Source organism: Trachurus japonicus, chromosome 17 (assembly GCF_045865225.1).
Source record: "Trachurus japonicus isolate A0001 chromosome 17, Traja_1.0".
In the NCBI taxonomy this organism is placed as follows: domain Eukaryota; kingdom Metazoa; phylum Chordata; class Actinopteri; order Carangiformes; family Carangidae; genus Trachurus; species Trachurus japonicus.
The window spans coordinates 36,904,203-36,932,121 of record NC_140923.1 but is presented as its reverse complement, the minus strand read 5'-3'; the positions used below and the strand labels follow the sequence as shown (position 1 = coordinate 36,932,121).

The 27,919-nt window shown below is 43.4% G+C and overlaps 1 protein-coding gene and 1 long non-coding RNA gene across 4 annotated transcripts in view; one reads left to right on the top strand and one right to left on the bottom strand.

The window, feature by feature from the left end:
* The window catches only part of LOC146971329 (uncharacterized), a 110,873-nt gene extending 108,306 nt beyond the window's left edge, over positions 1 to 2,567 (top strand). Inside the window, exon 3 of the long non-coding RNA XR_015038111.1 lies at positions 2,206 to 2,567. This is a non-coding gene — a long non-coding RNA (uncharacterized LOC146971329). The remainder of the gene's footprint in view (positions 1 to 2,205) is intronic.
* epha4b (eph receptor A4b) overlaps positions 1 to 27,919 on the bottom strand; it is a 90,324-nt gene that overhangs the window by 21,241 nt on the left and 41,164 nt on the right. For all 3 annotated transcript variants that reach the window (XM_085805860.1, XM_085805861.1, XM_085805862.1), the window contains exons 6-12: positions 25,233 to 25,388; positions 21,439 to 21,774; positions 20,294 to 20,406; positions 18,357 to 18,519; positions 16,305 to 16,413; positions 1,235 to 1,302; positions 95 to 220 (exon numbers count right to left, since the gene is read on the bottom strand). In XM_085805860.1, coding sequence (XP_085661986.1) covers positions 95 to 220; positions 1,235 to 1,302; positions 16,305 to 16,413; positions 18,357 to 18,519; positions 20,294 to 20,406; positions 21,439 to 21,774; positions 25,233 to 25,388 — 1,071 coding nt within the window. The remainder of the gene's footprint in view (positions 1 to 94; positions 221 to 1,234; positions 1,303 to 16,304; positions 16,414 to 18,356; positions 18,520 to 20,293; positions 20,407 to 21,438; positions 21,775 to 25,232; positions 25,389 to 27,919) is intronic.

Genomic DNA, 27,919 nt, shown 5'->3' with positions numbered 1-27,919 from the left:
GTTATAATCATTTGAATTCACCCTGAGTTAATTTTTTTTTCACATCTTTTCTGGATTATTGGTATAGCCCACTGCTGTTTTACTTCCGACTCACCGGCTCCGATGACTCTCTCTATGCGAATATTGGAAGCATCGATCTCTTTGGCAAAGTCTCTGACAGCCTGGTTGGGGTCTTCGTAAGTGTGAGGATGGATGTAGGTCCTGCTGCCTGGGAGCTTAACTTTGAGAGGAAAAGTAGAAAAGGAGGAGAGAGTAAGATGAATGTTAAATGTATGGTAACATATTCATCTTCGACTGGGTGCATGATTGTGCATTTATTTCAAAAAAGATAATAGCATTAATAAAGGATTGAAGTAGACACTGATTCCCGCTCAGACGCTTGTGCATCATTAACGCACGCTGAAATGTGAACAATTTAGCGTGGGTGCTCTGTCTGAGTGGCATTGCGAGTTATTACATAATGAAACACATAACTACTTTGTTCGCAATGGTGTTAAAGTAATTTTAACAGGAACCCATAAAGAGCTTCAGCTCTGCCAGCAAACAATTGTGCAAGAAAGTGTGAAATAATGTGGCTTATTCAGCCGAGGATGCTGCAGAGTTACAGACTTAAGTTGTGTGTGTGTGTGTGTGTGTGTGCACTATATGAACTGTTTAAATTCTTATTATACACATCTGAGGTGATGTAAACAAAGTATGAGTGGTTGTATATGAATAAATAAACAGTGAATTTTGCTCCTGGAGTGTTCACCTTGGTTTAAAGTGAGAAAATCTGCCTACTCATGTCTGTTGTTTATGGCCATAAATACAGACACTGATGTGATTCATTGCGGGTGGGAAAGAAGTTTGTTTTAAAGATAAGTTCTGTGTTCGTGTTTGTGTGTGTGTGTGTGTGTGTGTGTGTGTGTGTGTGTGTGTGTGGTGTGTGTGTGTGTGTGTGTGTGTGTGTGTGTGTGTGTGTGTGTGTGTGTGTGTGTGTGTGTGTGTGTGCGGAGGTGCTTGCATAAGCATAAGCGTGCATAAGATGATAAATCACAGAGTTAGGAAAACAAAGCAAAAGCAAAACGCTCTACATTGGTATCCATCATGGTGTAATGCTAGTGATGAATTTCGGCACAGAGAGTGACATCAAAGCCACACATTCACATGTTTGATTGCAACAATATGAAAAGCATTTGATTTGTGTGTGAAATGTGTGCTGCTTGCATGGATGCTCGTGTGTGTGTGTCTTTACCTCGGCCATGCTGGAACTGCATCTTCTCTTCATCAGGGTCCTGTTTGGCTTTGATGTATCCACAGTGTCTGAAAAGATAAGCACAGCTGTGTTATGATCCTGTATCGACTGTTTTTCCACTGTGCAGATGTCAAAATGGCTTTATAGCACCTCTATGGATGATCACACAGCGTGTACGTGCGATAACACACATGTTTACTGTATTAAATCTAGCCAATAGTTGTGTGTATGAACAACTAGGCTTCTCCTTTTGTCTATACACACCCTGCTCCTCTATCTAAGCCTGAAGGGAGAAAACCTCTCTTTCTGTTTTACCTGTCAGTTGTACACTTCTCTCTAAGGAAGTTAAGTGTGTGCGTGTGTGAGACAGATGTCCCTATAGAGGCGGATTTATGCATTTCAGCACCCTTCTGGCCATTAACCAATTCTTTTAACATAATCATGGGTCACACACACAGACACACTCTCCTTTGCCCTCTCTCTGCCCCCCCTGTGTGCACACGCCCTGCGGTGGTGCTCAGTTCAACGATCAAGACAAAATATTGACAAATTGATCAGCTTGATCCTGCTGTCCAGCTGTGAGGAAGTGTTAGACCGTGGTTCTGCTTTACAGACCTGGCAGGGGGAAGGCTCCCCAGTGTGTGTCTGTTTTTGTTTTGTTCTTTGTGGTATTGTGGGATGTCATATGTTTGTGTCAATGTATTTTCTCTCTAACTTTGTTGTGCGTCAGCCTGCAGCCCTAATCACCCACCACTAACACTGTCAAGAGAGATTTATCGCTCTTTTAAATTTCAGGCCAAAAACATAAAATGTAAAAGCCGTTTTATATAATAAGGTACTAAACATGACATAAATACTGTGGCGTCCTCTCCTCTCCTCTCCTCTCCTCTCCTCTCCTCTCCTCTCCTCTCCTCTCCTCTCCTCTCCTCTCCTCTCCTCTCCTCCTCCTCCTCCTCCTCCTATCTGCACAGGTAAAGCGGCAACCAGTCAGTGTGTCTGTCCATCATGGAGACAAATTGATTTAGGCTTAGAGCCAAGGGTAACTGGGAATCTGCAGCATGTGATTTAAGGAAGCAGCACAGAAGAGAACTGAAGAGAAAAGGAGACTGAAGGAAAGGATGAAAAAAGCTTTGATAAAGAAAAGTCATAGGAGAACCAGAATAAAGACCAATATAATAATAAATAAAAAGAATAAAGCAGAGTAATGTCTGCTGACTACGAATGAGGAGCACACATAGCAACAGAAATTGAGAAAGGTGGGGGTCTTGCCAGGCTCAGTAAATCTCAGTCATTTGGTGTTTAATCCTGTGTTGATTTTACACAGCTGAATGCATGGTGTAACCCAGACATCAATAGGCTGTTATGGGAATACACTCACATGCGCGAGGGTAGAGACTGATTGCTGGTATTTGGGGAGAAAGAGGAGGGGGCATAATGTTCTTGAAAGGGGGAGTTGGGCCCCACCTGGTTATCAGCTGGGCTCAAGCCAGTCAAACACCAAGGGACTATCATTACCCCCTTGACACACATATACACTGCTTGGGGGCATGTGTTTAGAACATATGGGGAATGGGGACAGGGGTCACACCTCTGCTCCCAGTTTGATAATCCTGTGGGGGCACAGACACCCACAAACACACACATACACACACACGTGCAAAACACCAAACCCCACATTTTAAACACTTTCCCATCACTGTAGAGGTACAGTATATCTGCATTAGCATGGGTGTGTTTCTCCATGGGTGTGTGGTTACATATGTGAGTGAATGTGCGTGTGTGTTTGTGTGCCTGATGGGAAATGAACACATTTCCATAGTAATTACAGAGCGACTCATTTCTCCTCTGCAGTTAGAAGTGTCATGAATCATTAGCGCTGCAGTCTTAAGCATAGTAGAAACCCTGACATGGCTGTGGCTTTTGTTTCCCCTCGACGGCGGTGTCTGAGTCCATGTGTGTGTTTGAAATAGTATACAGTATTTGTAATACTTTAATGCAGCTGTGCAACATTTAATTTAGGAGTGGACTCGGGAAGACCTTTATTTGTTGAGTTTTCAAATTTGAAACCAATAACATAGCAGTTGTACATAAAGTAACAGCTGTTTGTTCAGCATTTTGTTTCATGTAAATGATCCACTTTTTCCTCTTTCTGTCATTCTGTCGTGTTAATTTGCCATATATTTATATCAAACCATCAATGACTAAAGCAACATTTTATTTCATCCCCTATTAGCTCTTCATTGTTCTCAAGATGTAAACAAACATAACAGTAATTAACAATAAAAACAGATTAATAGTGAAAATTAAAAATTAACTGTATCTGCTAACTCAGTTTTTGCAGGTACATAGAAATCTATATCCTATTACTGTAGTTATGTTGTTTGTAAAATAATGCTTTAATTTGTTGTATTTATTCACCTGAGCAATATTTAATAAGTCAGGGAAACAGTCACAGTGCTGTCAACCTACAGTTCAGAGGCATAATGACCATATCAATCCTGAACTTGACATGAATGAGAGGTTGTACAGATTCACATTTTAACATATATAATTCTATATATATATATATATAATTCTAGTGTGTGCACTCTTACTCATCTGATTGAAAGTTCTGCAGCTGTAACTAAGGATCCTGTGGTGAGAGTGTGGTTAGGCATGACAGTCGGTGCTGACATGAAGCAGAAGATGGGATTCATTTAAGCGCATGTACAGTATCTTAAACCTGTGGTGCCAACTCCAGTCTGTGGTTTCAAAGCCCTCCCTGATTTTGACAAGACAAAGCAGTGGTAGGCGAGTGTGTTTTGTTGGCCATGACATATCTCATACTATAGTTTGGTGCAGCTGCAGAAAACATGGCTCTGCATGGTCACTGCGCAGCCTTGGTGAGTTCCTGGCTGTCTGCTATTGATTTGGATGCCACAGGTGTTTACTGTGACGTTGAACATTCACAGGTCCAAACCTCCTGTATTGGCACTATAGCTGCTTCTTTATCCCGCTGTACTGCAGTGGGAAGCTGGCACTATCTGTCACTGGGGGAGAAATCATTGTGCCATTTAGCAGCCGTCCAACTGCACTACACACTGCTGGTTTGTACAGTAAATACACATCCCACCCACGCGGCCGTATGCAGATTTAAAGTACACACGCCTTGCACCAATCACGCAAAAACACACACGTTAATGGACTCCGATATCAGTATCACACCCAGGCTCTCACCTTTCTTTCTGCCTCTCTCTGTTCCACTTCACTGAGGACAACAGGCTATCCCTGTCCTCCAAAGCCACACACTCCACATTTGCATATCAATTTACTTTTTAATATAATGCTCTGTCACTCGAGACCCATTTTTCATTCTGCTAGCAAGCTTCCACCTTCATAGAAGCAGAATCCATATATTATTGTCGCCATAGCTCCTCCCCCATGTTCCCCTCTTTCTCTCTCCCTTGCTGCCCTTTATCTCGCGGGTGGTATATTCTCTCTTAATTCTTCCTTTAAGTGAAAACATTCCTTTGTCCTATAACCCACACATCCTCTATTCTCTCCACCCTGTTTCCATCCATTTATCCATCCCCCCAACAGGCCCTGTCTTCTGCTCTCTTTTTCTTTGTACCTTTTTTTTTTTTTTTTGAAAGAATGGACACTAGGAGCTGGAGAGAGAAATAAAGAAAACCAAGAGAGGGAGAGGGAGATGGAAAAAGAGAGTGCTGACAGGCAAGAACGCACAATGGGGGTCCTAGCCTGCATACCAACTAACAAGCAATCAGATGGAGGGGAAGAGCAAGGAGAGAAGGGGAGGCAGCCGTAGGGATAGACTCTCGAAGGTTAACATATGGGATGTGGGAAGAAAGAGGGGTGGGGCAGGATTTGTGCTGCAACGACAGCAGCTGAAGATAAAGAAGAAGAGAAAGAAGATGTATTATGAGAGGGAAGAGCACTAAATAGCAGAGTGGAGAGTAAAAAGGGAAACAAGAAGGATGGAGATGTCGAGTAGTGGCTTTGTGAATGGAAGATTCAAAAGGAATAAGAGCGTACAACACTATCAGCATGTAGCTCACCCTGAAGGTGAGTAAGAGAAAAGATAAGAGACCTGATAGGCCAATGACAAAAAGAAGAGTGTCAGTCAACTGTCTGGCTGCAAAAGAGTGGGAGAGAGAAAAAAATGGCGTCCACATCTTCTCAAAATCACAACCAAACAGTAAACTAGAGAAGACGAAGGCAGCTCTTAATGCCATATCCATTCGTTGTTTTTTACCCACCTAATCCCCGCTCAAGATAACTAGGAGCTGGATCCTATCCCAGTGTGCATCAGCCAGAAACCAAGGAAACACCTCGGGCAGGTCGCCAGTCCATCACAACGCTAACACGAGATAGAGAAATACGCTTGAATTCACTCCAGCAGACAATTTGGAGTATTCAGTCCACTTGACACTGGGAAGAAACCGGAGCGCACACAGGTCAACTCACATAAGCATGTGGTGAATACTGACTGTTTCTGTCAGCTAACTCGAACCACAAATGTTAAGCAAATATTACAGTCAGAGCAGCCAAATAAAATCAGTCAGGCTCTGTTTTTGCTGCTGCACATTTTAGGGAGACAATAAGAACACATCTGGCCTAAAGCCATCGGGATGGGGAACTCTGTCCTCTGTAGATGCACCGCCTTGTCTAGCATATTGTCTTTCTCTAAATCCGATGTGTTGCCCTACACATTTTCATTTTGTACTCAGGTGTGTACACTGAGTTACTGCATAGCACAGTTTGCTTTACAGCGCTGACATTTTTCAATATTACATGCTTGAAAGCAGCCGACACACTTGTCCAATTGCACTTTTGCATTTTAATACTCACATATAGACTTTTTTTTAGGTTTTTTTTAGCATAGCCTCAGGAGGATGCCATCTTGAAATTCACAGCACACATTGTATGAGCATGTGGCAAATAAAATATTCATTACAATGGCTATACAGCTGTTTGACAGCGATTGGGCAAGTCAAAATGCAGGGGGTCCTGTACGAAAACGCTCCAAGAATCAGCCTGATTGTATAATCTTCTTAACACTTTACAAATGTGCGACAAAGCAGGCCTCCTCCTTTTCCTGATATTGTCGGTATTATGCCAAGTCTTCATTTATTGGTCTATTAGCCTGGGGCTAGATTGCTGCTTCCACTTCCCCTTCAGTCTGACTCTCGGCTACAGAGAGGGAGACGTTCACTGCACTGAGTTGAGCTGATTTGTGCTTGTTCCTCTGATAACCAATGTTTCTGATGTTATTTAGCAGCAGCTTGACAGTGCAGCGTGTAATTAAGAGAACGACCCCTGTCAGACACAGACAGGGCCATCATATCACACAACCCTACAGTGTCCTCTGATGTAATGGATTCAAAGCTGTTAACAGCCTGAAGTTCACAAATAAAGTTATCTTATCAGAAGTGTGTGGTGAGCCACTGGAGTGGAGTCCCTATCTGAGCCAGAGAGGAGAAAGAAAGAATAAAGAAAAACTGAGGGCCAGCAAAATAAGAAAAAAAAAAAAGCAAGATGGAAGCAACAAGGAGGAAAGAGTAGAAAAAGGAAGAAAAAGAAAGAGCACAGTGACAAAAGGAGAGAGGGAGCACAGAGCAGATCAAACAAAAGGCAAACCTTGGCAGCTTGATTATGCATTAAAGGGTGAAGAAAGGAGAGGCTGAGGGTACATATGGGTGGATGTTGGAATAACCTTGAAAAAGAAGTGGGACACAGCCCAGACTTTAAAACAGCACAGGAGAGAGGGACCAAAGACAAACAACGCCTGTGTGTGGACGGTGATGCGCTGATGACAGAGGCAGGGACACAGTTTATCTTCATGTAAGTGAATAACCTTGGAGGAACACTAACCTGAGACATGGGGGCTAATAAAGTGTGTGTAGCGATGAGCTGCTGGAATCATCTAGTTTGTTTTATATGAGTGGCCACATTTTATAGGATTAGAGGCCGGCTACCGGCTCCAAGACTAAAGTAGAAATTGATACACTCTGAGACAAGGCAGACTCAGAGGGGATCGTCCATATGGAAACTCCTTTCCTTTCCTTTCCTTTCCTTTCCTTTCCTTTCCTTTCCTTTCCTTTCCTTTCCTTTCCTGTCCTTTCCTTCCCTTCTCTTCCCTTCCCTTCCCTTCTCGTCTCCTCTCTTCTTCCCTTCCTTTCCTCTCCTCTCGTCTTTCATTTCCTGTCTCCCCATATTATTTTCCCCACTGCTAATCAGAATGACTAGAAAAATGAAATCAGTAAATCATTAGTCACCCCTCTGGCATGACACAATGAAATGACACATCTATCCTCCTCTCCTCTCTCCATCACCCCCCTCCTCTTCCACCTCATACATACACAGGGATAAACACACACGCATACACACACACACACACCCTGCTGTGGGTATCTGCTCACACCATTACTCATGATAATGGTGATTCCATTTAATATCAAGCTATTAAATAAAAAATAATTACTGGGAATGAAATCAATGGATTAAATTCACTTATTATTTCACAGCAAAATTAAGCTTCGCTCTCCAACCTGAAAAACAAAACGCATTCACTGCTTGGGTGCTAATAAACTATGAAAGCTGATTGTGGATAATTAATTAAGAGTCAAAACACCATGGAAAAAAACAAACAAACAAACTGACAAAAAAGTATGTATGATTTAACCGAGCGTTCAAGAACACAAATGAGTAAGATTTCTTCTCTCTCTCTCTCTCTCTCTCTCTCTCTCTCTCTCTCTCTCTCCATCTTGGCCTCGGTCTGGCACCAGCTCAGCACTTTCTGACCACAGTGTAAAAAGATTTACTCGGCTCGGGCTAATTATTAGGAAGGGGAAATGATTAGCTGAAGAGTTATGTCTAATAAATCTGTCTATGTTTCATTAACACCCTGTTTGGAAACATTTCATTTAGCTGCCGCTCATTAAAGAGAGTGCTAATGGAAGGAAAGGAGAGGGAAAAGGAAAGGAGAGAGGAGAGGAGAGGAGAGGAGAGGAGAGTGAAGGGGGGGTGGAGGGGAAGGGGGGAAGGAGGGGCAGTGAGGTCTGGAGCCGGGCTGCGGTAATTGGTGTAATGTAGCAGAATTTTTAACAACCTGGTGAAAAGGTCAAATGTGTGAGGATGAGAAAAGGGAGAGAAGACGAAGCAGAGGAGCATGTCATCTTTATCATTAAGAGAAGTGTATCTTTATATTTGCTAACAGATCAGTGTGAAACTAATTCCCCTAATGATGTTTCTACTCCGACACAACTTGATTAGGTCATGATCATATTGTGCGTGCTTGTGTGCGTGGACCCATTAATGCGCAATAAACTTTAAAAACCCCGGCCAAAGGAAAAAAGAAAAACAGTTTTTGAATTTGTCTGATGTTTATAGGACATTTGATCAATCTCACTGCAACATCTGCTCATTTGCATAAAGCCCGAGTGAAATAGTTTTGCACCTGCGGCAACTAGCTGCTGTTATTGCACTGTTTGTTTGTGAACCACTTTCCAGGGATTCTGCAGACAAAGCTGTATTCAGCTGCATTAACCCAATACACCAGCTACACATACAAATCTAATGTTATTACACACATCGGCATCGTCGTCATCATCATTGTCCATACATGCACACACGCCTCCTCACACTGGCCTGCTCTGTTTCACTAAATCTCTTGCCCTGCCAAATTATTATTGGAGCTATTATCAAGCAAACAGTCCAACACCACCCACCAAATTCACCATAAGCACAACATGGCAAACATAATTCTATTATTTATCCCTTTGTTGCTGAATGCCTTTCTACTTCCTGTCCCTTGGGATTTTTGTGCTTCAAACCCAAGTATGTGATTTAAAAAATAATATTTTTCACATTCAAACTGAAAAAAACTCTCTTACTTTCCAGTCTTAGCTGTTTATAATTTTAGTTTTCTCACATCGTCTTTGAAATCCAAACAGTCAGGCGCACACACAGCATTTTTTTTTTAACTGTTTTACACTTAATTAGTGTTCTTCAGTTTCTCACAAGTCTCTTTCACTCACTGCCTCTTAAATCTGCTCTCTGCTCTCTCAACAGCATGTTTTCATCAGCGCGAGCTTCCCCTCCTTTTTTCCCCTCATCACGCTTCCTCTCCTCTTTTCTGTCATTAAGTTTTTAAGAATAACCCTGGGCTGCACAGCAGATGCTGCGGCGGTATAAAGAGCTTACGTGCGCAAACATGCACATCAACAGGACATGCTATTGTGTGTAAGAAGGTAGAGCTGTTACCGCTCTCTATTAGCGAGACTGAGAAGTCTTTCTGCTCGAATCAGCCACGTTATGACATCTCACTCCACTTTGTGCCTTTCTCTTTTGGCCTTTCACTCTTTATTATTCAAAACTCTGCTCAGAAAAGGTTGTTTTTCTCCAACTAGCTTTGTAGAATCTGAATCTGGAAAGTCAACTTGCACTCTTTTTTTCCATTTTTGATAAAAACTCAACCACGTCGCACGATAGTTATCAAAGAGAACCCTTGTTTGATCTCACCTCTGTAGATGAAGTAGTAAAAACTGGCTTCAGGCAATAATTGTACATCTTATTCTGCACTAGGTTTCCAATTAGTCGCTGCTTATAATTTGATGATTTTCATATATTTTCTTTAACAGATTGCAGCGCGCCCGAATCCCTGCTGAATATCTCTAGCACTCACAACAGATGTATCCCATAAAGGCAAACTTTCAGACACATAGCAGATGACACGTACTATATCTTTAAAAAAAATCAGGCATCACATAGATGGAACAACTTCATGCCGACTGCTCACCAAAATTCCCACATTAAAAACATGAACATGGGAGAACACAGGAATCTGGCGTATAACCAAAGCCTGCAGCTATACAGAGGAGATGGATCCGAGGATGGAGAATCATTAGACTGCAGACAAAATAGAGGCACATGCACAGATGCTGGGAGGCAGAAGCTGTAACATGTTTAACAAGGAGTGAGAGAAAGTGAGGACCAAAGGGGAGAGCGCTTTTTGAGTGAAAGGCCATCTGCTGAATCAGTGGCCGTGCCAGTCGCTTGCTAACTTCCCATCGCTCGCACCTGCCAGCCTGCCAAAGCACCCTCAGGAGGACAAAAGCACCAACTTCACACACAAACACACGACGTGCTCGCACACATATATAGTCGCGGAGCAATAATGGCACGCACACAGCAATAACCGATGTGATTTGTCAGCGCCGTGCTGTGTCTGAGGAGCTCTCAGCGTTTTTCATGTTTTTCCCTCCTGCGGTAACAATAGCATAACAGCACTTTATTAAACGAGAACAGGACAGAACAGAACGGCCTGCAAATCAGCCTGTTTATGAGCCATGGCTGTTCAGTAGCCTGCCAGCTAAAGCTGCAGGGAGTGCGTATGCACCCATGTGAGTATAGGAGAGACAGACACATTGTGCATTGTTATTTCATAGTGCATCGATAAAACCCTTCTATCAGACTGTTCAAACTATGGAGTGTGAATTCAATTGGTGAACTCTGGGTAAAAACTCCAGTCTAGTAATTATTAGGGGAATGATTTAAACAGGTGGCATTTAGGGGAGAAAAAAGGACCTTACAAATGTCTGGTGGGAAATCATTTCAACCCCGGCTGACTCACGGTGTCTATTTCAATTTCCAATTTAATCATTGTCCACATTGAACAGGTCTCAGCAAATACATCAGATTCTCAATACTTTACAGGGGGGTTTTCATCCAAATGTAAATTTCAAGAGCGGAACAGGAAATGAAAGCCAGAGAGCCAGAAAATGGGGAATATGAAGAGAAAAGCAGAAGCAGAGCGAGGAACAGTGTGTCGAGCAGAGTGAAACGAGCAGAGAGAGTGGGAGAGGGAGAGAGAGAGAGAGAGAGAGAGAGGGGGAACTGGACTGATTGACAGATAAGACGAAGTAGATGAAAAGGAGAAGGTATGGACAACATAAGAAGAGACTAACAATCCTTATTTTCAGACCTGTAACATGGCACTTCTATTGCACCTAACAGTGCAATCACCCGCCCATCATTGCCCCTGCCCTTCCTTCCTCCTCCCTCTCCCCTCTCTTTCAAACACACTTGTAATCTACCTTTTTATGGAGGTTATTTTCTATCATAAATCAAGAGCATATTATGTTGATTTGAGAGCATTACTTTTTGATTTGACGTTCAGAAAACTCTGCTCTCATATTCAAATTTACTCTGCTCGCGCTCAAACTATGTGCTCGATGTTTAAACCTGTGCTCTCGGATTCAAAGTTGCCCTGCTCGTGCTCAAACTTTGCTTTCGCATTCAAGTTTGCCCTGCTCGTGCTCAAACTGTGTGCTCGCACTTGGTCACAGCTGCCTGCGCAGAGTGTTTCCTCTTGCGCGGAGGAAAGTCCTGCTCTCGGATCTCTGCTCTGCTCACGGATTTTCTGTCAACTGTCAACCAATAGAAGACCGGCTACTGTTGACCAATCAGATCATCCCTACTTCTATGCTTCTTTGTGGGTGCGTTCACTGTAATTCAAGGAGCGTCACATACGGGCGGGCACTCTTTCTACCGGGGTTTATCTATTTCCGCCCCACAGGCTGTTAAATGTGGCGGCTCCCTTTTATGTTTTGACCAACTTTTGGAATAAAATATCAGTTAATTAATACACGAGCGCCCGTGCTTTTCATTACAATAGGTAGCTATATAAACATAAACTAGCAGTAGTAGCGGATGGGTGCCTTATGTATGTTTTTTTTTTTTATCCACGTTCATCGGTATATATGTTTTATAGTCTAAATGCCAAAGTCACTTGTAAGTCCTGTGATGGTACAGTGGTTAAGGCAGATGACAGTAGCTCTTTTAGTTGATCATGGGACCGCTGGTTCGAATCCCGGCCCTGCCGGCACCCTCATGTTATGCTATTTGATTTTTATGATTTTTTTTTTTTCATTGAAACGCTTAACAAGAGATGGTGGGTTACCATGCGTGATTAAAAACATGATGAAATGAAAATTAAAAAAATATGCCATGATGATAATAATTTTGGTGCGTGACACCCGGGGGTCAAAGCCAGGGGGGCGCACTACTTTGGATCAGTGCTTTCCCAAGAAGAAAGAGACTGAGTGAGCGGGGAGACAGTCACCATGGCCGACCGAAGTACTCAAGTAAGTTTATTGTTTCATGTTGCCAGATACCTACTATATTGTACCTCTTTCATCTTTTTACAGTCTATGCTTTCATATCGTTTCAATATAGACCAATTGGGCGACATAATCGTTAGTCGAACATCCGTCATTACTGCGGTGTCAGCTCCCAGTCAGTCAGCTCTGGGCTCTGTGTGCGAAGCGGCCGTTTGAATGGAAGCGCCAAAAAGTGGACTTTTTCTCTTCTCTAGATAAGTCTAGGAAGCTGGGAGGACATGTGCCGTCCTCGGCTGTTCTAATATCAGCAGAATACAACAACTTTAGACATAACGCAGCCCCTTACTTTAGGAGGACTGTCCATGAAGCTTTATTCATAAAAGAGCAACATCAACTGTCATTTTTAATTGTGTTGTAGATATTATACATTTCACTGATCGCAACGCAAGTGTGTGTTTTGAAAGCGAGGCTGATTTATGCATGGCCACATTAGGCTTAGCATTAGCTTCCCTGACACTACAAATTGTAGCCTATATTGAAACGATATGGAAGCATAGACTGTAAAAAGATGAAAGATGGTACAATATAGTAGGTATCTGGCAACATGAAACTATAAACTTACTTGCAGTACTTTCGGTCGGCCATGGTGACTGTCTCCCCGCTCACTCAGTCTCTTTCTTCTTGGGAAAGCACTGATCCAAAGTAGTGCGCCCCCTGGCTTTGACCCCCGGGTGTCACGCACCAAAATTATTATCATCATGGCATATTTTTTTTAATTTTCATTTCATCATGTTTTTAATCACGCATGGTAACCCACCATCTCTTGTTAAGCGTTTCAATGAAAAAAAAAAAATCATAAAAAATCAAATAGCATAACATGAGGGTGCCGGCAGGGCCGGGATTCGAACCAGCGGTCCCATGATCAACTAAAAGAGCTACTGTCATCTGCCTTAACCACTGTACCATCACAGCACTTACAAGTGACTTTTGGCATTTAGACTATAAAACATATATACCGATGAACGTGGATAAAAAAAAAAAACATACATAAGGCACCCATCCGCTACTACTGCTAGTTTATGTTTATATAGCTACCTATTGTAATGAAAAGCACGGGCGCTCGTGTATTTAATTACTGATATTTTATTCCATAAAGTTGTCAAAACATAAAGGGAGCCGCCACATTTAACAGCCTGTGGGGCGGGAAAAATAGATAAACCCGGTAGAAAGAGTGCCCGCCCGTATGTGACGCTCCTTGAATTACAGTGAACGCACCCACAAAGAAGCATAGAAGTAGGGATGATCTGATTTGTCAACAGTAGCCGGTCTTCTATTGGTTGACAGTTGACAGAAAATCCGTGAGCAGAGCAGAGATCCGAGAGCAGGACTTTCCTCCGCGCAAGAGGAAACACTCTGCGCAGGCAGCTGTGACCAAGTGCGAGCACACAGTTTGAGCACGAGCAGGGCAAACTTGAATGCGAAAGCAAAGTTTGAGCACGAGCAGGGCAACTTTGAATCCGAGAGCACAGGTTTAAACATCGAGAACATAGTTTGAGCGCGAGCAGAGTAAATTTGAATATGAGAGCAGAGTTTTCTGAACGTCAAATCAAAAAGTAATGCTCTCAAATCAACATAATATGCTCTTGATTTATGATAGAAAATAACCTCCATACCTTTTCATCTTTTGCTCCTTGCACCTCTCTCTTCTTCCCGCTGGCTCTCCTCCTCCCTCCATCAATCTCCTTTTCTCTCTCTCAAGCCTCCTCCTCCTCTCCTCTCTCTATCTTTCACACCATCTCAAAATGTAGCTCTCTAGTGGCGCAAACATACTTCAGATGTGCGCCCTCCCCTCCCTCCCTCCCTCCCCGCTGCAGTCTGTCATTCCCGCTGCCTTTCTAATATCGCCTCATTTTATCCTCCGCTTGTGTCTCTCCTTTACCTCGCTTCTGTCCATCTCTCTCAACCCCTGAGCTCTCTCTTTCTCTCCCTCCTGCTCTCGTCTCTCTGGTGATGCAGCTTTGATCCTCGCCTCATCCCTAACTTACAAAAACAGCGTACACACTCCATCTATGTGCACACAACACACACACACACTCACACAGTTTGACAGATGTGCAGATGTTGTTTAATAGAAAGCAGTAATCAACGCTGCTTCCTCCCAAGTGCCCCCACCTCTAAATGAAAGAAGGATGGATAGAAACAGAGGAGAGGAAAGAGGAATTGATGGCAGTGCATCGACCCCTCACCTAGTTAACACCTCCTCCGCCTGTGAAACCTGATAAGTTGAGTGTGAATGTGTGTTTGTGTCATCATGTGAGTTCATAACACACTATGTTTAAGAGGTTGTTTTAACCTCTTACACATACAACCTCACAATTCCCCTCTGATTACAAAGAAAGTTGATGTGTTCCCGTTTACGTGCCTTGCGTATGTGTGTGCATGCATGCGTGTGTGTGTGTGTGTGCATGCATGCACGCGCCACACAGGACAGTCTCCACTGATTACATCTCTCTTAGTCAATAGTGAATAGAGCACTCAGCCTGATAAGCAATCACCTCAATCAATACTAATGTTTTCAGTGTGTGTGCATTAGTGTGTGCACGCTGATGTGTGTGTGTGTAGCTCCTAACATGTTGCTAATCTAGTCGGCGCTCATAGAGGATAAACATTTAGTTACAGGCACAGTAAATCAGAGGCCTGTCATCCTCTCCTCTCCTCTCCTCTCCTCTCCTCTCCTCTCCTCTCCTCTCCTCTCCTCTCCTCTCCTCTCCTCTCCTCTCCTCTCCTCTCCTCTTTTTGTCTTCCTCCAAAGAGCTCTCTCCTCACTCAGATCCTTTCATCTTCTCACCTCTTACCAATCAGCATTGTATCTTTTCCTCTCTCTCTCTCTCTCTCTCTCTCTCTCTCTCTCTCATCTCCTTCTCCTCTTTGGCCTTCTATGAGACAGAGCATGAACAGCAGCCTAACCTTCAAAGAGAGTGATTATAGAGAGTCCATGCTCTTCACATATAGAATAACACACCCTTTCGCTGGGCTTTGGCATCAGTATAAATGTCAAAGTTGGAGGCCCCGGCTTTGGCACACCCACATGTAATCCCTCAGAGAGGCAGAGAGCTATGAAGGGAGACCAAGTGGGAGATCTCCAGCTTGTGTAATAATGTGTGTGTGGTAACTATTGTGTGTAAATGAATACACGTGTGCAGTACCAGTCAGGCCATGTTCAGTACGGTACACATGATTAGGGGCAGATTCACTTTGTGCCTCTGTGAGCCATTGTTTTCCTGTGGGGTGGGTGAAGACCTTGAGGCAACACTACCTCAGACTTTGCTTGTTGCGCTGGTAGTTGAGTCAGTTTCAACTTTAATCTTTTTTTTGTCAGTGACCCTATAATGGTTGCAGATGTTTGACAAAAAGCCTTTTTCATGTTTATACTGTAAGATGCACCGCAAATTGTGCAACAGTGGCTTAAAGACTGAAGCTGGAGGTCTTCAATGTTTGTGTTACTGTCAGCAAATCCCTGTAAAAGACCAAAACTTGACAATGTGTTAGTGAGTCTTCAATAGTTTCCATTTCCACGGGCTGTCTGTATGAGTACAGCTCCAAGCCCACTCTTTCCTATTGCAGAAATATATCTGTGTGTTTTTGGTATGGGAGCATTTTGTCACAGGGCATGTGATTGAGGATGTGAGAATGTCACAGATCATTATCATATTGTAATCATGTGAAGGTTGGGGTGATAAATGATAATATTGTTCTCTGTTTTGTGCATCATGGGTCAAATTTTCAAAAACAGTTGGCTCTTTCAAATATATTGGCACTTTCTGGTTGCCTGCCACAAGTTGACATAAAGCCACACCAGCCTTTACCCCCGGCCTGTGCTTTGACTGATCTTGCGGTGCAGCTCAGTCGTGTATAGAAGTAGTCATTGTTCGCTTCACTTTTGCCCCTACCTGCCACTGACGATAAAACAAGTCACCAGGAAGATGAGGAGAACAATTCCCCCAGCGATAGACACAGCCAGGATGGTGGACTGGTTAGGGTCCCCGATAGCCAGAACATCTGTACAGGAGAAGGAGAGAAGGAGAGGGTTAGTAAAAACAAGCATTAAATGAGGAATAAAATGAAGCTGAGGATGTTTTCTGCAGGAGTAAAGTTAGGGATGAAAAGTCTTTTAGGGAGGCTGGGAGTTACAGAAAAAAAAAGAAAAACACAGCAAGAGAGATGTTGAATGCGGTGTGTGTGTGTGGGGGGGGGGAGGATGAAATATGATAGCAATAGAAAAGGAGATAAAAGACAGAGGTTGAAGGAGAAGGAAAAAGAGAGAGCAGCAAACGGGTAAAAGAGAGCGAGGGAGGTGGGTGGAATAGTAAGTAAGGTCCTTGATGAAAAGTGCTCTCCCTCTCTACATTGCCTATGAGGCTATGAGAGTGGACGTGAAAACCATTCCCATTCGGCCACGCTGTCCAAATGGATATGTTAACATTGCACATAACAAGGCTACCGCCGAGAACTTTCTGCAAAGAGGCATCGATTTTTACGCCACACCTATCGAGCCATTACTCAAAACAAATACCCCATTTATCTGGCTTAGCTAAGCATGAGCGGATGCGTGTGCCTGCGCGCGCCTGCGTGTGTGTGTATATGTACATACGAACGTGTGTGCGCGCGTGTTTGTGTGTAATGTTGGAGGCAAATTAATGCCTCGAGGCAGGCACAGATAAGCATTGATCTCCTATTACATTTACTGGCACACACATACACAGCCTTCTTTAACAATCGATAGAATTGATCTGATTAGATAACCTTGATATGATTGCTATGGGGTCAGCGGAATCTGGCAGATTTTACGTCGCTGAACTTGACCGTGAACCTCCTGTATGACGGAGCTGTATATACCAGCGATCCCTAACCTGAGCACCATACGGTAAGCTGCAGGCTGCAGGGCAAAAATAGAAACCCATCTTTGAATTCTTTTTATTGATTATTGAATGATTAGTAGGCTAATGTGTGCCTGCTGTACGCCACATACACAATCTATAGTGCAGTGCTATACATTAACTGATTTATCCCCCACTGCTCTGCCTGTCTGGGAATCAATGCTCACTTTGAGGAGCATATTACAGGGCCTCTAAAGCAGAAAATCCCGGGGCACATAATGAAGAGATAATGAAAGTGGATGACAGCAAACAAAGGATAAAAGGACGAGTGACAGAGAACTTGAAAACATAATGGCGGAGACGCAACACAGTTTGCCCAGAGGTGTTTGTCCCCTCTAGCCTGGATCAAACCCAGGTTAGATTTCTCTTTGTTGTCTCCTACTCCTCTTTCATTTTTAAATGACCAGTAAATGGCCAGTCTCCTTTAAGCAATAAGTAATGAAAGCTGCTCAACACAGATCACGGCTGTTGCAGTCTAAAAATATGATTCATCCAGGTAGTAAGCTGTCCAGGCAGGTTTAAATTAATTCACCAAACACCAACAAAATACCTGAGGATGGCAAGTTGTTTGTATTCTTCGCTGTTATCAATGATTTATGACTGCTGTAAACTTCTTCTGCCCTTTAGATTTCAGACCTCACAATCCAGAAACCAAGTTTTTCCCTTTTTCTTTTTTTCTTGTGAAATTGGCTTTTCTCCTTTTCCCTGATATGTATTCTAGGATGCTTTTCAGCGCTCAGATACATGGACGCCCCGTGCAGCTGCCGAGGTTTCTTTGTCTGACAACAGAATTGAAAAAGGCGTTCGGATGAAAAGTGAGGTATTTTATCACCATCCAGTGCATTGATCTAAACTGCATGAGGGTGAATCAGGCTGTTACTGCACTTGATATCACATTGCAGACCTCTGCTGTTAATCTTTGTGTTTCTCGCATTCACCTGCACCATTCACCACTAATATGGATTTCTTGTGTTATTTTCACTGCATCCACTATCTCCAGTTGTCAGCTGACAACCACAGGGAGAATATCTACAAAAAACAAACATTTACCATTCATCTCTTTACCTTCATGGCTGGTTTCCAGTTCGATCTCTCCACCATAGCTCCCGTAGCCGCCATCGGTCCGAGCTCTGACCCTGAACACGTAGGTGGTCCCTGGTTTCAGCCCGTCCACTGTCATCATGTTGGAGCGAGTCTTCAAAACTGTGTAGTTCTGCTCCCGCTGGTTCTGAAGTGGGAGAGACAGAGAGAGAGAGTGAGAGAGAGAGAGAGAGAGGAGGAGGCGAGAATTAAATACCAAGCTTAGTGGGTAATACGAAGTGTCAGAGAGGTAAAGTGATTGTGGCTAAGAAAAGGGCTGAGAATATAGACGTACTCTGAAGGGTTGTATAAAGAGGAATGGACTGTGGTATCGAGAGACGGAAAAAAAAGAAAGAAAGTCTGAAAATAATAGAAACCTCAAATTGTTGAATCATAATGTCTCCAGGGGCCAAATACACCTCACTAAGTTTTCATTTGTTCATCACTGGACCATTTGGTAGCATTTATACATGAGCATCTGTCAAGTCCCAAATCTTATCCTCTCTACACTTGGGGGCAATATGCAGTTACTCAAGTCCTGCTACGCTTCACCCCTTGACTACCTTGTATGTGTGTGTGTGTGTGTGTGTGTGTGTGTGTGTGTGTGTGTGTGTGTGTGTGCACTTACAAATGCGTGTGCAGGAGGATGAATAAAGAATAAGTGTGTCTGTCAGTAAGCTGATTCCCTGCAGAGAGGCTGATACTCTACCTAATGGAAGACACTCTACAACATGGAATAACACTATTTTACTGCTAATGCCCACTCAACACACACACGCGCGCACACACACACACACACACACACACACAGGCTTAATTTCATCACCTTGGCCGTGTTTTACGAGGTTTGTTCGACAGATGTGTGGTTAATTGGCTTGGTGTGAGCAGTAGGGGAGACATGAGGGAGAAGGCAATGGAGATAGCGAGGTTGAGGAGAGAGAGAGTGATGTTTGTGATGAACGAGTCATTAAAGACACGCCCCGAGGCCAAACCAAATATTCTGCGAGCCTGGACATGTAGATGAAGAGAACAAGAGGAGGGAAGAACATTAAACACACTGCGCTAAAACTCTGTCCTTGACTAACAAAATATACCTGCACCACCTCTAAAGCTGACTAATTGACACATAAAATGTCGTTTGTACGTTCAAAGCAAAGTGTAAGAGTGGCACATGGCCAAGAAGTTGTCCTCATGACCCCCTGTTAAGATTTTTGAAAGCTGCAATGTACCATCCATCTGCGCCACTACAGTGGTTAACAATGTACAGTAGATAATGGGCAGGGGGAAGTGGACATGGTCATGGCTTAGAAAAAGAGCCCAACTTGGGATAGCAGTTTTGTAAAGAGAGCTTGAAATAGCTGATAAAAACATGCATAGTTGTCATTTCATTCAACCTTCATATTGGTTAGTTAGTAGATATATCATAGCAGTCATAGCAGCAGCCACACTCTTTGGTTACAAAACTCTGACGGCTTTTTTTGAGCCTTTCTCCCAGTGTGGTGAAGGACAAAAATTTTGGGACCATGACTAAAGATATTGCCCACATTTATTTCGCTTCAGTTATCTGTTGTCTGATCCAAAATCATAGAATGTAAACCAGTCTTAAAACCACCAACGTTTTGTTTTTACACTCAAATTTTGGTGTGGAATTCTAAATCTTCATAAAACATTTTTTTTTAAAGATGAGGTTATTTAGCAAAATGTTAAATTGTTCCTTGAGGACGGACTGGGAAAAAAAAGGATTTCAGTTTTAGGCCAGGCTGCAAAAACGCTGGATCCTCCACCTCCCATAATCCAAACTTATTGCATCCTTTCCTATTTCCTGTCTGGTAAACACACCCACCTCTTTGTAAAATTAATGGAGTGCCTCTTTAAATTTGTGTGTGTGTGTGTGTGTATATGTGTGTGTGTGTGTATCTCACCTTCTCATAGTAGATGACCTCATACTCCACTATCGCCCCGTTGGGTCTCTCTGGACCCTGCCAGGCCAAAGTCACGCTGTCCTTGCTCCGCCTCTCCTTCAACACAACGCTCACTGTAGGAAAACACAGACAGAGAGGCAAAAGTGTGTGAGCAACAAAAGAGAGAGCAAAGTTCAACGGGATGTGGAACAAAAGCATGAAAAGAGACAGAGAAAGAGAGCGGGATGTGGGGGCGAGGAGAGAGAGATGAGATGGATACCCTCTGTGTTACAATCAGACGACCCAAATTTAAAATGTGAGTCACTAATGAGTGAGCTTACAAGGTGTTTTATAACATGTGTGATTACAGTATCCTACAGTGTGCGTATGTGTGACGTGTGTGGCGTGTGATCTGCTCATGTTATCTATGTGTAAACTCAAGATCCTGTGACTTGCTTCCACTTGCTCGTGTTGGTTGGAAGTTTGTGTGTATATGTGCATGTGTGTATGTGACAGGAGAAGGAGTCTCATGCCAGGATCCTAATGAGTTAACAACCTCTTCCATCCCTTTCACACACCCTCCCCCTCTCGTGTTATTTCACACACACACATCCGTAGTACGAGTCCTGTTAGCCATCACCACCCTGTCATATGTGCTTCTCCTGCATGAATTTCCCCACAGTCCCACACTGTGAAAGATGTACACTACATACTGTATGATTATACATTCAGAAGGGAGACGTGCAGAGGTGTCATTATGTGTCATCAGAGTGATGGGGCAAAGCGGTGATTTTACAGTTGTCATGTAAAAGCCTGATGCTATCAGTGAGGACACTGCAATCAGGAGACAAGTTTGAAAAATACACACTTTGCTATTCTACAAAGTCCCAGTTCAGGCTGGCAAGTATGTTCTTCCCCAGAGGATTTCTTTTTCCTATCAGCCTTTAAAGGTGGATATCACTGAAATCCTGCAGAATCCTTTCCTCTCAAGTTTTTCCTGCAATCTAAATCTGAAAATACCCCGCCACACATATAGATTATACCATGAAGGGACCATCTGTGTCAACAAATTCAGTTTTTTTCCACATTCATACTTAAATTTAAAGATTGTGATGATTTTTTTTTTTTTTAAGGAGAGACTGCACCTGCAGCGTGTGTGATCTCACCTGTCTGTGACGTGGTGACGTTGATGACTACCGTTCCCCTGGGTGTCGGACTTAAGTCTGACACTCCGTTCTGGCTCTCAACAGTGAAGCTGTAGTTGGAGTCCGGCTGCAGGTCGGTGACCAGCACGGTGGCTGAGGACAGACCGAACTGTCTGGGGACAAAATGGACACTGCTCCCACACGGTGTGCACTTCTTGCCGTCACCCGTGCACTTCCTGCAGTGGAGGCTGTAGGTGATGTCTCCTCGGCCGCCCGTGTCTCTGGGCGGCGACCACTCCAAGGTCACGCAGGTCTCATTCACCGTGGAGATGGGGTTCTCTGGAGCAGATGGTGGACCTGAGGTGAGGAACAGACAGATTTATTTCTCTCAACTTTTTTTTTTTTTCAACTTAAAATTGCTCAAATTACTTAAAAGAAAAAAAAGTAAAAATCAAAAATTGCTACAGTACAACAGAACCAGAGATAATTTTTGCAGTTCGACCGTTGACAGTTTAGTCATAGATTGAGGTGTGTTTTCTAGCAGCAGCCACTGTAGCCTTGAGCTGTTAACCTCAAGCAGAGTTGAGGAGTGGGACACGGGGGTCTGCTTTTTTCTTTTCAACTGCACAGCAGCAGTGATTTTTCAGTTTCAGACCCAGCCAACTCTGACTCAAGTGATAATTTGGGGTAATTTATCAGATTTTTCATGAAAAAAGCTCTTTTCACTCTCCAAAACATTACTCCAGAGCAATCATTGATTGAAAACTACACTTAGCAACGAAACAGGTAGTCATTTGAGAAGTGATTTTACAATGTATGCCTCATTGTGTACACTAAAACCACACCGCCCCAGCATGCATCTGTTGAGAAATACGGTAAAGCCCAATTAAGTGTGTCTGCTACTGAGCCATTGCACCATTCCTGACTGATGGATGTTTCCCCTTTTTTCCCAAATGCATATTTGCTAAATGTGTATTGTGTTCATGTTCATTTCCAAATTGATAGCAGCTTCTATTAAGAGCAGAATTCACATTGATTAAATTAAAAATGAATTAAACTGGCTCCAGCCAGAGGGTGGACACTTAGTGCTCGATTAATGATTAGTTTTGGAATGGACAGTGATAAAAAGAGTTTGGCTGATTGTAAATCTGACGGTGTGACAATATATCACACTTCTGAAGTTTAACCCATTTTTTAAGATAAGTCACATGATGCTTAATAGTAGAGACTGTCGGGAGTTTTTTTTTTTTTTACCATGTGAAGTTAACTGATCCTCTTTGGGGCAGCACTGCAGATAATAAATAGTAAATGGACAATGATCTATATAAAGTGCCAGGAGTAATTTTCTCATGAGTCAGGTACATTTTATGATTTAGAGCAGTTAATAAAGCTCTGAACTTCAGCTGAAATGATTAGTGTGTCACAGTCAGAGTCCAAAAAGTGTCAGTAATCATTTTCCAGGACGCCGAGACAGAGCGACACACAAACGCTCTTAATCATACATTTATATGAGGCGCGTTAATGTTGATGCATAAATTCAAATGCAGACAATTTTTAACTTGAGGCTGAAGAAGCTTTTTGTAACTAAATAAACCCGAGAGGTTTGACTTCACTTTGTGTCTTTTGTAGAGATACTTCTCAGGCACATGCTCGCCCACGTAGATGTGAGTGCTTGTATGTGATATTTTTATCACATTCAGTAGTGTGTGTGTGTGTGTGTGTGTGTGTGTGTGTGTGTGTGTGTGTGTGTTTCTGTGCACATGTTTGTGTTTGTGTGTGTGTATATACATAATTCAAAGAGGTATCAACCCTCCCAGCTCTCTGCGTCGGCAGCCTTGCTGTGTCACCACAGAGCACCCGTTCAAATGGACGAGCTAGTTGTGTTTCATTCTACGCACGGTGCTGTAGTTTCTCCAAACAGCTTGTTCAACTACTTGTGTAATAATCGAGTCCTAATGAATGAGGTCAACGTCTGGGCCTTTTCTGTGCTTTTTTTCCTTTGGCAAATCGGTTGTGAATATTGGCAGATCGGACACTTCGAGCAAACCACTGACATGTTTGCCATGTCATTATTTCGCTGATTATGGTTGTTCACAGCACAGTATGACGCAGGTATCTTAACCATATGGAGATTTGGCAGTAAATGCCCATTCAGCCTGACATCTCATCAGGCCCTGGCTGAGCGGCGAGCCCCGGGGGTGCTGCCGCCAGAGCCTTGGACTTTCCTGATTAGGGCTTCCCAGTGGCGAGCCTCTGTGAAGTGTGGGAGTGATGGGGGATAGCTGGGCGTGGGCATCAGTGGATGGAGGCCATGCTGGGGATAATTGAGGCTGTCGGTCATAAATCTGCTGAAAGGGCGTGCTGACTTATCCCGTTAATTCTGCCTTTTTCTTTCCTCCACCCCCCCATCCTTCCTTGGGCCACACTTAGCAGTCCGTCATCATCGTTTCTGCTGATCGGCCTTTTATGACAGTTAGATTATATGCCTCTGATAGACCACTAATTCCCCCGCTGTTCTATTCTTTGCCCGTGTCTTAAGTGTCATTCTCCATATCTCTCCATGACTAATTCTTTCACCTTTTCTCCTTATTTTCTCATTTTCTCCCCTCGATCCTCCTTAGTGCTCTTCACCAGTCTGGAGAGCATGTGTGTGCGTGTGTGCCCATACATATTTGAACAAACTGTTACTCATTTCCAGCTGATAACACCTGTCACATCTCACCTGCAACAACGATTAATGAGTGTAATCTACCATAACCTGATAATGGCTTTGGGTATGTGTGTGTGTGTGAGAGAGAGAGAGAGAGAGAGAGAGAGAGAGAGAGAGAGAGAGAGAGAGAGTGTGGTCTTCCATATTTTTCTAGTCCAGTCTCTCTCTCTCTCTCTCTCTCTCTCTCTCTCTCTCTCTCTCGCCATGTCACTATTCTTTCCCACCCCCACATCCCTCCACCTACCTCATCCATTTCTTTCTGCCCCTGTCTTTCGTTCAATCTTCCCCTCCTAATCCTTTCTATTCTGCTCCGCCTCTGTTCATGAGGATGTGGTCCGATCCCTTTGGCTCTTTGTGTGTGTGTGTGTATGTGTGTGGCAGAGAGAGACTAAGAATCATCATCAGCTTTCTACCAGACTATCGCCCATATCAGTGTTCTCATCTGAGATATCTGTGGGCTGCAACCACACAACTCATTTGTGTGTGTGTGTGTGTGTGTGTGTAGTCTGTATGTATCGCCAGTGTTCTGTTAACCAATAGCAAATGAAAGGAGGAAAATGCATGGATGGATTATTAATAAATAAACAGAAAGCCACCATGTGATGTGACTTCTCACAGGAATACACCACAGACTCATAAAAATGAAATGCAATCCAATCTTTCTAACAGTGTTTCGTTTTACAACATGAACACACAAACATCCAAATGCAAATATTCCTAGCATAGTGTCCAATTAGCCTCCATCTTTATTATTCCGTTTGCGAGTGGTTCACATGATGTGTTAGACCAGGGGCGTCAAACATGTGGCCTGCAGGCCAAACCCGGACCGCTAGAGGGTCAAATCTGGCCCACAGGATGAATTCGCCAAGAGTGAAAATCACATAGAAGACATAGAGGCATAATGTTGTTGAAAGTGCACATATTTTTATGTGCACAAAGGGAAAATGTAGTGTTCCTGATGTTATTTATAGGTTATAAGGCTTTTATTATTTTATTGGTCCAGTCCACTTGAGATCAGATTGCACTGTACTGTACGTGGCCCCTGAACTAAAATGAGTTAGACACCTCTGTGTTAGACTGTTTTTTCCCCGTTTGTCTCACTCACGCGTGCAGGCCATCGAGCGCGGGTCAGTCTCAGCTCGGTAGAAACTCTTCTCACAAATGCACTCGACTGCTTGTTCCTGTGGGGATGAGCTGTGAGGCGGACATTTGGTGCAGTAGGCGTCTATGGCTGAAGCTTTGTAGGTACCGGTTCTGCAGGCTGAGGAAAGACACACACAAGCAGGAGATTAGGACATGTGACAACACAAACACAAAGGCCTTTCCAAAAGCATCAACTTTAAAGACCTAAAAGAATTTTTCAACTTTTAAAAGTGACTGAGTAGCTACAAATATTTTAAAGGGTCGCAGCTGTAAGGCCGCAAGCTGCAACGCAAATGGTCCAACAGTAAAGTTTTTCTTTATTGCTGGTGTTTTGACCCTTTTTATTTCCCCCCTCTATACACCCTGGAAGCACAGCAGTGAAGCTGTGCCAGATCTCCCTGCTCCCTGCTTTTAGGGATAATTCTGGGTTATTAGAAGTTGGTTCTTATTTTCATAGTTTTATAGCATCATTTCTGTCGGTTACTATAACATACTCCTTGCCAAAGTAATTGCTGAATGCTGGGAACGCGGCAACATTGCTAAAAAGAGACAAGAAATTCAAGTAATCAGATGGTCAGAGAGGGTTTAAACAAACTCTCGCCAGACTTGACTAGAAGAAGGCGAATGGTTTCTTTTTCAACTTCTACGCACCATAACTACCATAGCTGTGCCGGCAAATACTTTTTATGTGCAATGAGGGATATTACAGTGATTTTCAGGTGGATTAACTATTGTTTTTTATCCAAACAAGGTAGTTTTATCAGAAAGCCCCCACACCCCCCACATCCAACCTTGTTGAGGTATGTTTTCAAATCACAATCATTAAAGAAGCTCGAGAAGTACTGCAATCATAACAGAGAGGATGGCTACGGCTGCAAAACATCCAACCAACCAAGGTTGTAATAAATCAAATTCATCCTCAAAGCTTGTGTGAAAATAAATGAGAATCAGACGAGTATGAGCAAGAAGAGAAACTCAAAAAGGTAGCTAATGTACAATAATACAAAACGACACGAGGAGTTGTGCTGCGGCAGGGTATAGCGCAGATTGATAGGTCATACAATGTACCAAGCAGCACCCATGGCAAAGAACAAGAAAATAAAGTTTGATTTGATGTAATGTGACATTAGGACTACGTGAGACCCTTTTACATCATATAACCACAGGGTTGTACAGTACAATGACATAGTGCAACAGGAGATCAACTGCCGTTCCTGTTATAGCGTTAGATCTTCAGGCAACCGGGGGAACGAAAATACACACAGCAATAGTCACAAAACATAATATGACTATTGCTATGGCTGTTACAGTGGCTGCATATTAGTCATTATGTGGAGTCATAAAACTGGGGAGGCAAAACTGTGCTACCACTCAAAAGCAGCAGCATGCTGAAATAGACCAGGGAGTTGAATGATTTCCCTTTTGCATCCTAGGCACTAAAATGGAATTCCTGACTTTCCCTTTGGTAATCTGAATATAGATTAGGCATGTATTTATTTATACATTCATAGGTCTGGTATTCCCATCCTCGCAAGCCTTTTCTGCCACAGTGGTAAATCGTATTGCAGCGTACAAAACCCCATGTAAGGAAAATGAGGGTGTCTCAAATGCTATTCGATACAAGCGCTGTGTGTGTTTGTTTGCGCACGCATGTGTGTATTTCTGCGTATGAATAGGTTGGATCAATGATGCGATACAATCCGCCAGGTGCTGATTGCATGTTCTATGCTGAGTGCTTGTGTGCGAGAAGGTGTTAAGTATGCAGTGTGGGAGTGTGTGTGTGTGTGTGTGTTCACTTGCTGATTGCTTGTGCTGGTGGTGAAGGTCACGGATTTAATCAAGCTACACGTCGCTCGTCCCAGAAAGGTTGTAAATTATCACACAAACACACACAGACAAACACACACACGCACACACATGTGTTTTTTGAGCGTATTTCCTTGATTTAACCTGCGGATAGAGGATGAAGAAGTAACTGTAGCATAAAACTAGTGTGATTTCTCACTGTGGAGGTGAGTTCTTCCACCTGGACGCTGAGCTCACTCGCTCACATACAGACAGTATTTTTAGGCAAATCATTCATCATAGGGGAGCAAAGTCCACTAGCACAATCCCCAACAGACCTGAGAGAACACTGGAGAAGGTGTGTGTGCGTGTGTGAAAGAGAGGGAAAGAAATAAAGGAAGGGAGGAAAGAAAAGAAAGGGAGTGATAATTCTCAAAGGGTTTCTACTCTCCTTCCTCCTTGCTGTCAACTTCCAAGGTAATGGGTGCCTATGTGCTGTGCTGGTGACTGTGTATGTGTGTGTGTGTGTGTGTGTGTGTGTGTGTGTGTGTGTGTGTGTGTGTGTGTGTTCCTGTTGGCTGGGTAGTACGAGCAGGTTGGAAAAGCAGCTTTTCTCCGGGGACGTTTCATCCGGTGAGTCCTGGCTCCGGGCGCTGGGCAGCCACAGAGGCACAAAGGACCCCAGCGCTAGAGGACAGACAGGGCGCCCCATGCCAGGCCTGGCGTCCGAACAACTGCCTGATCAAAAACTTTGTGCAGGAACGGGGACTTGGCTGCGTCGAGTGGAGCTTCCTCCTTCTCTTGATCTACTGTTTCCGACTCCGCTTTACCACCTCGCTCTCAATCCAGTTATTCTTTCTCCCT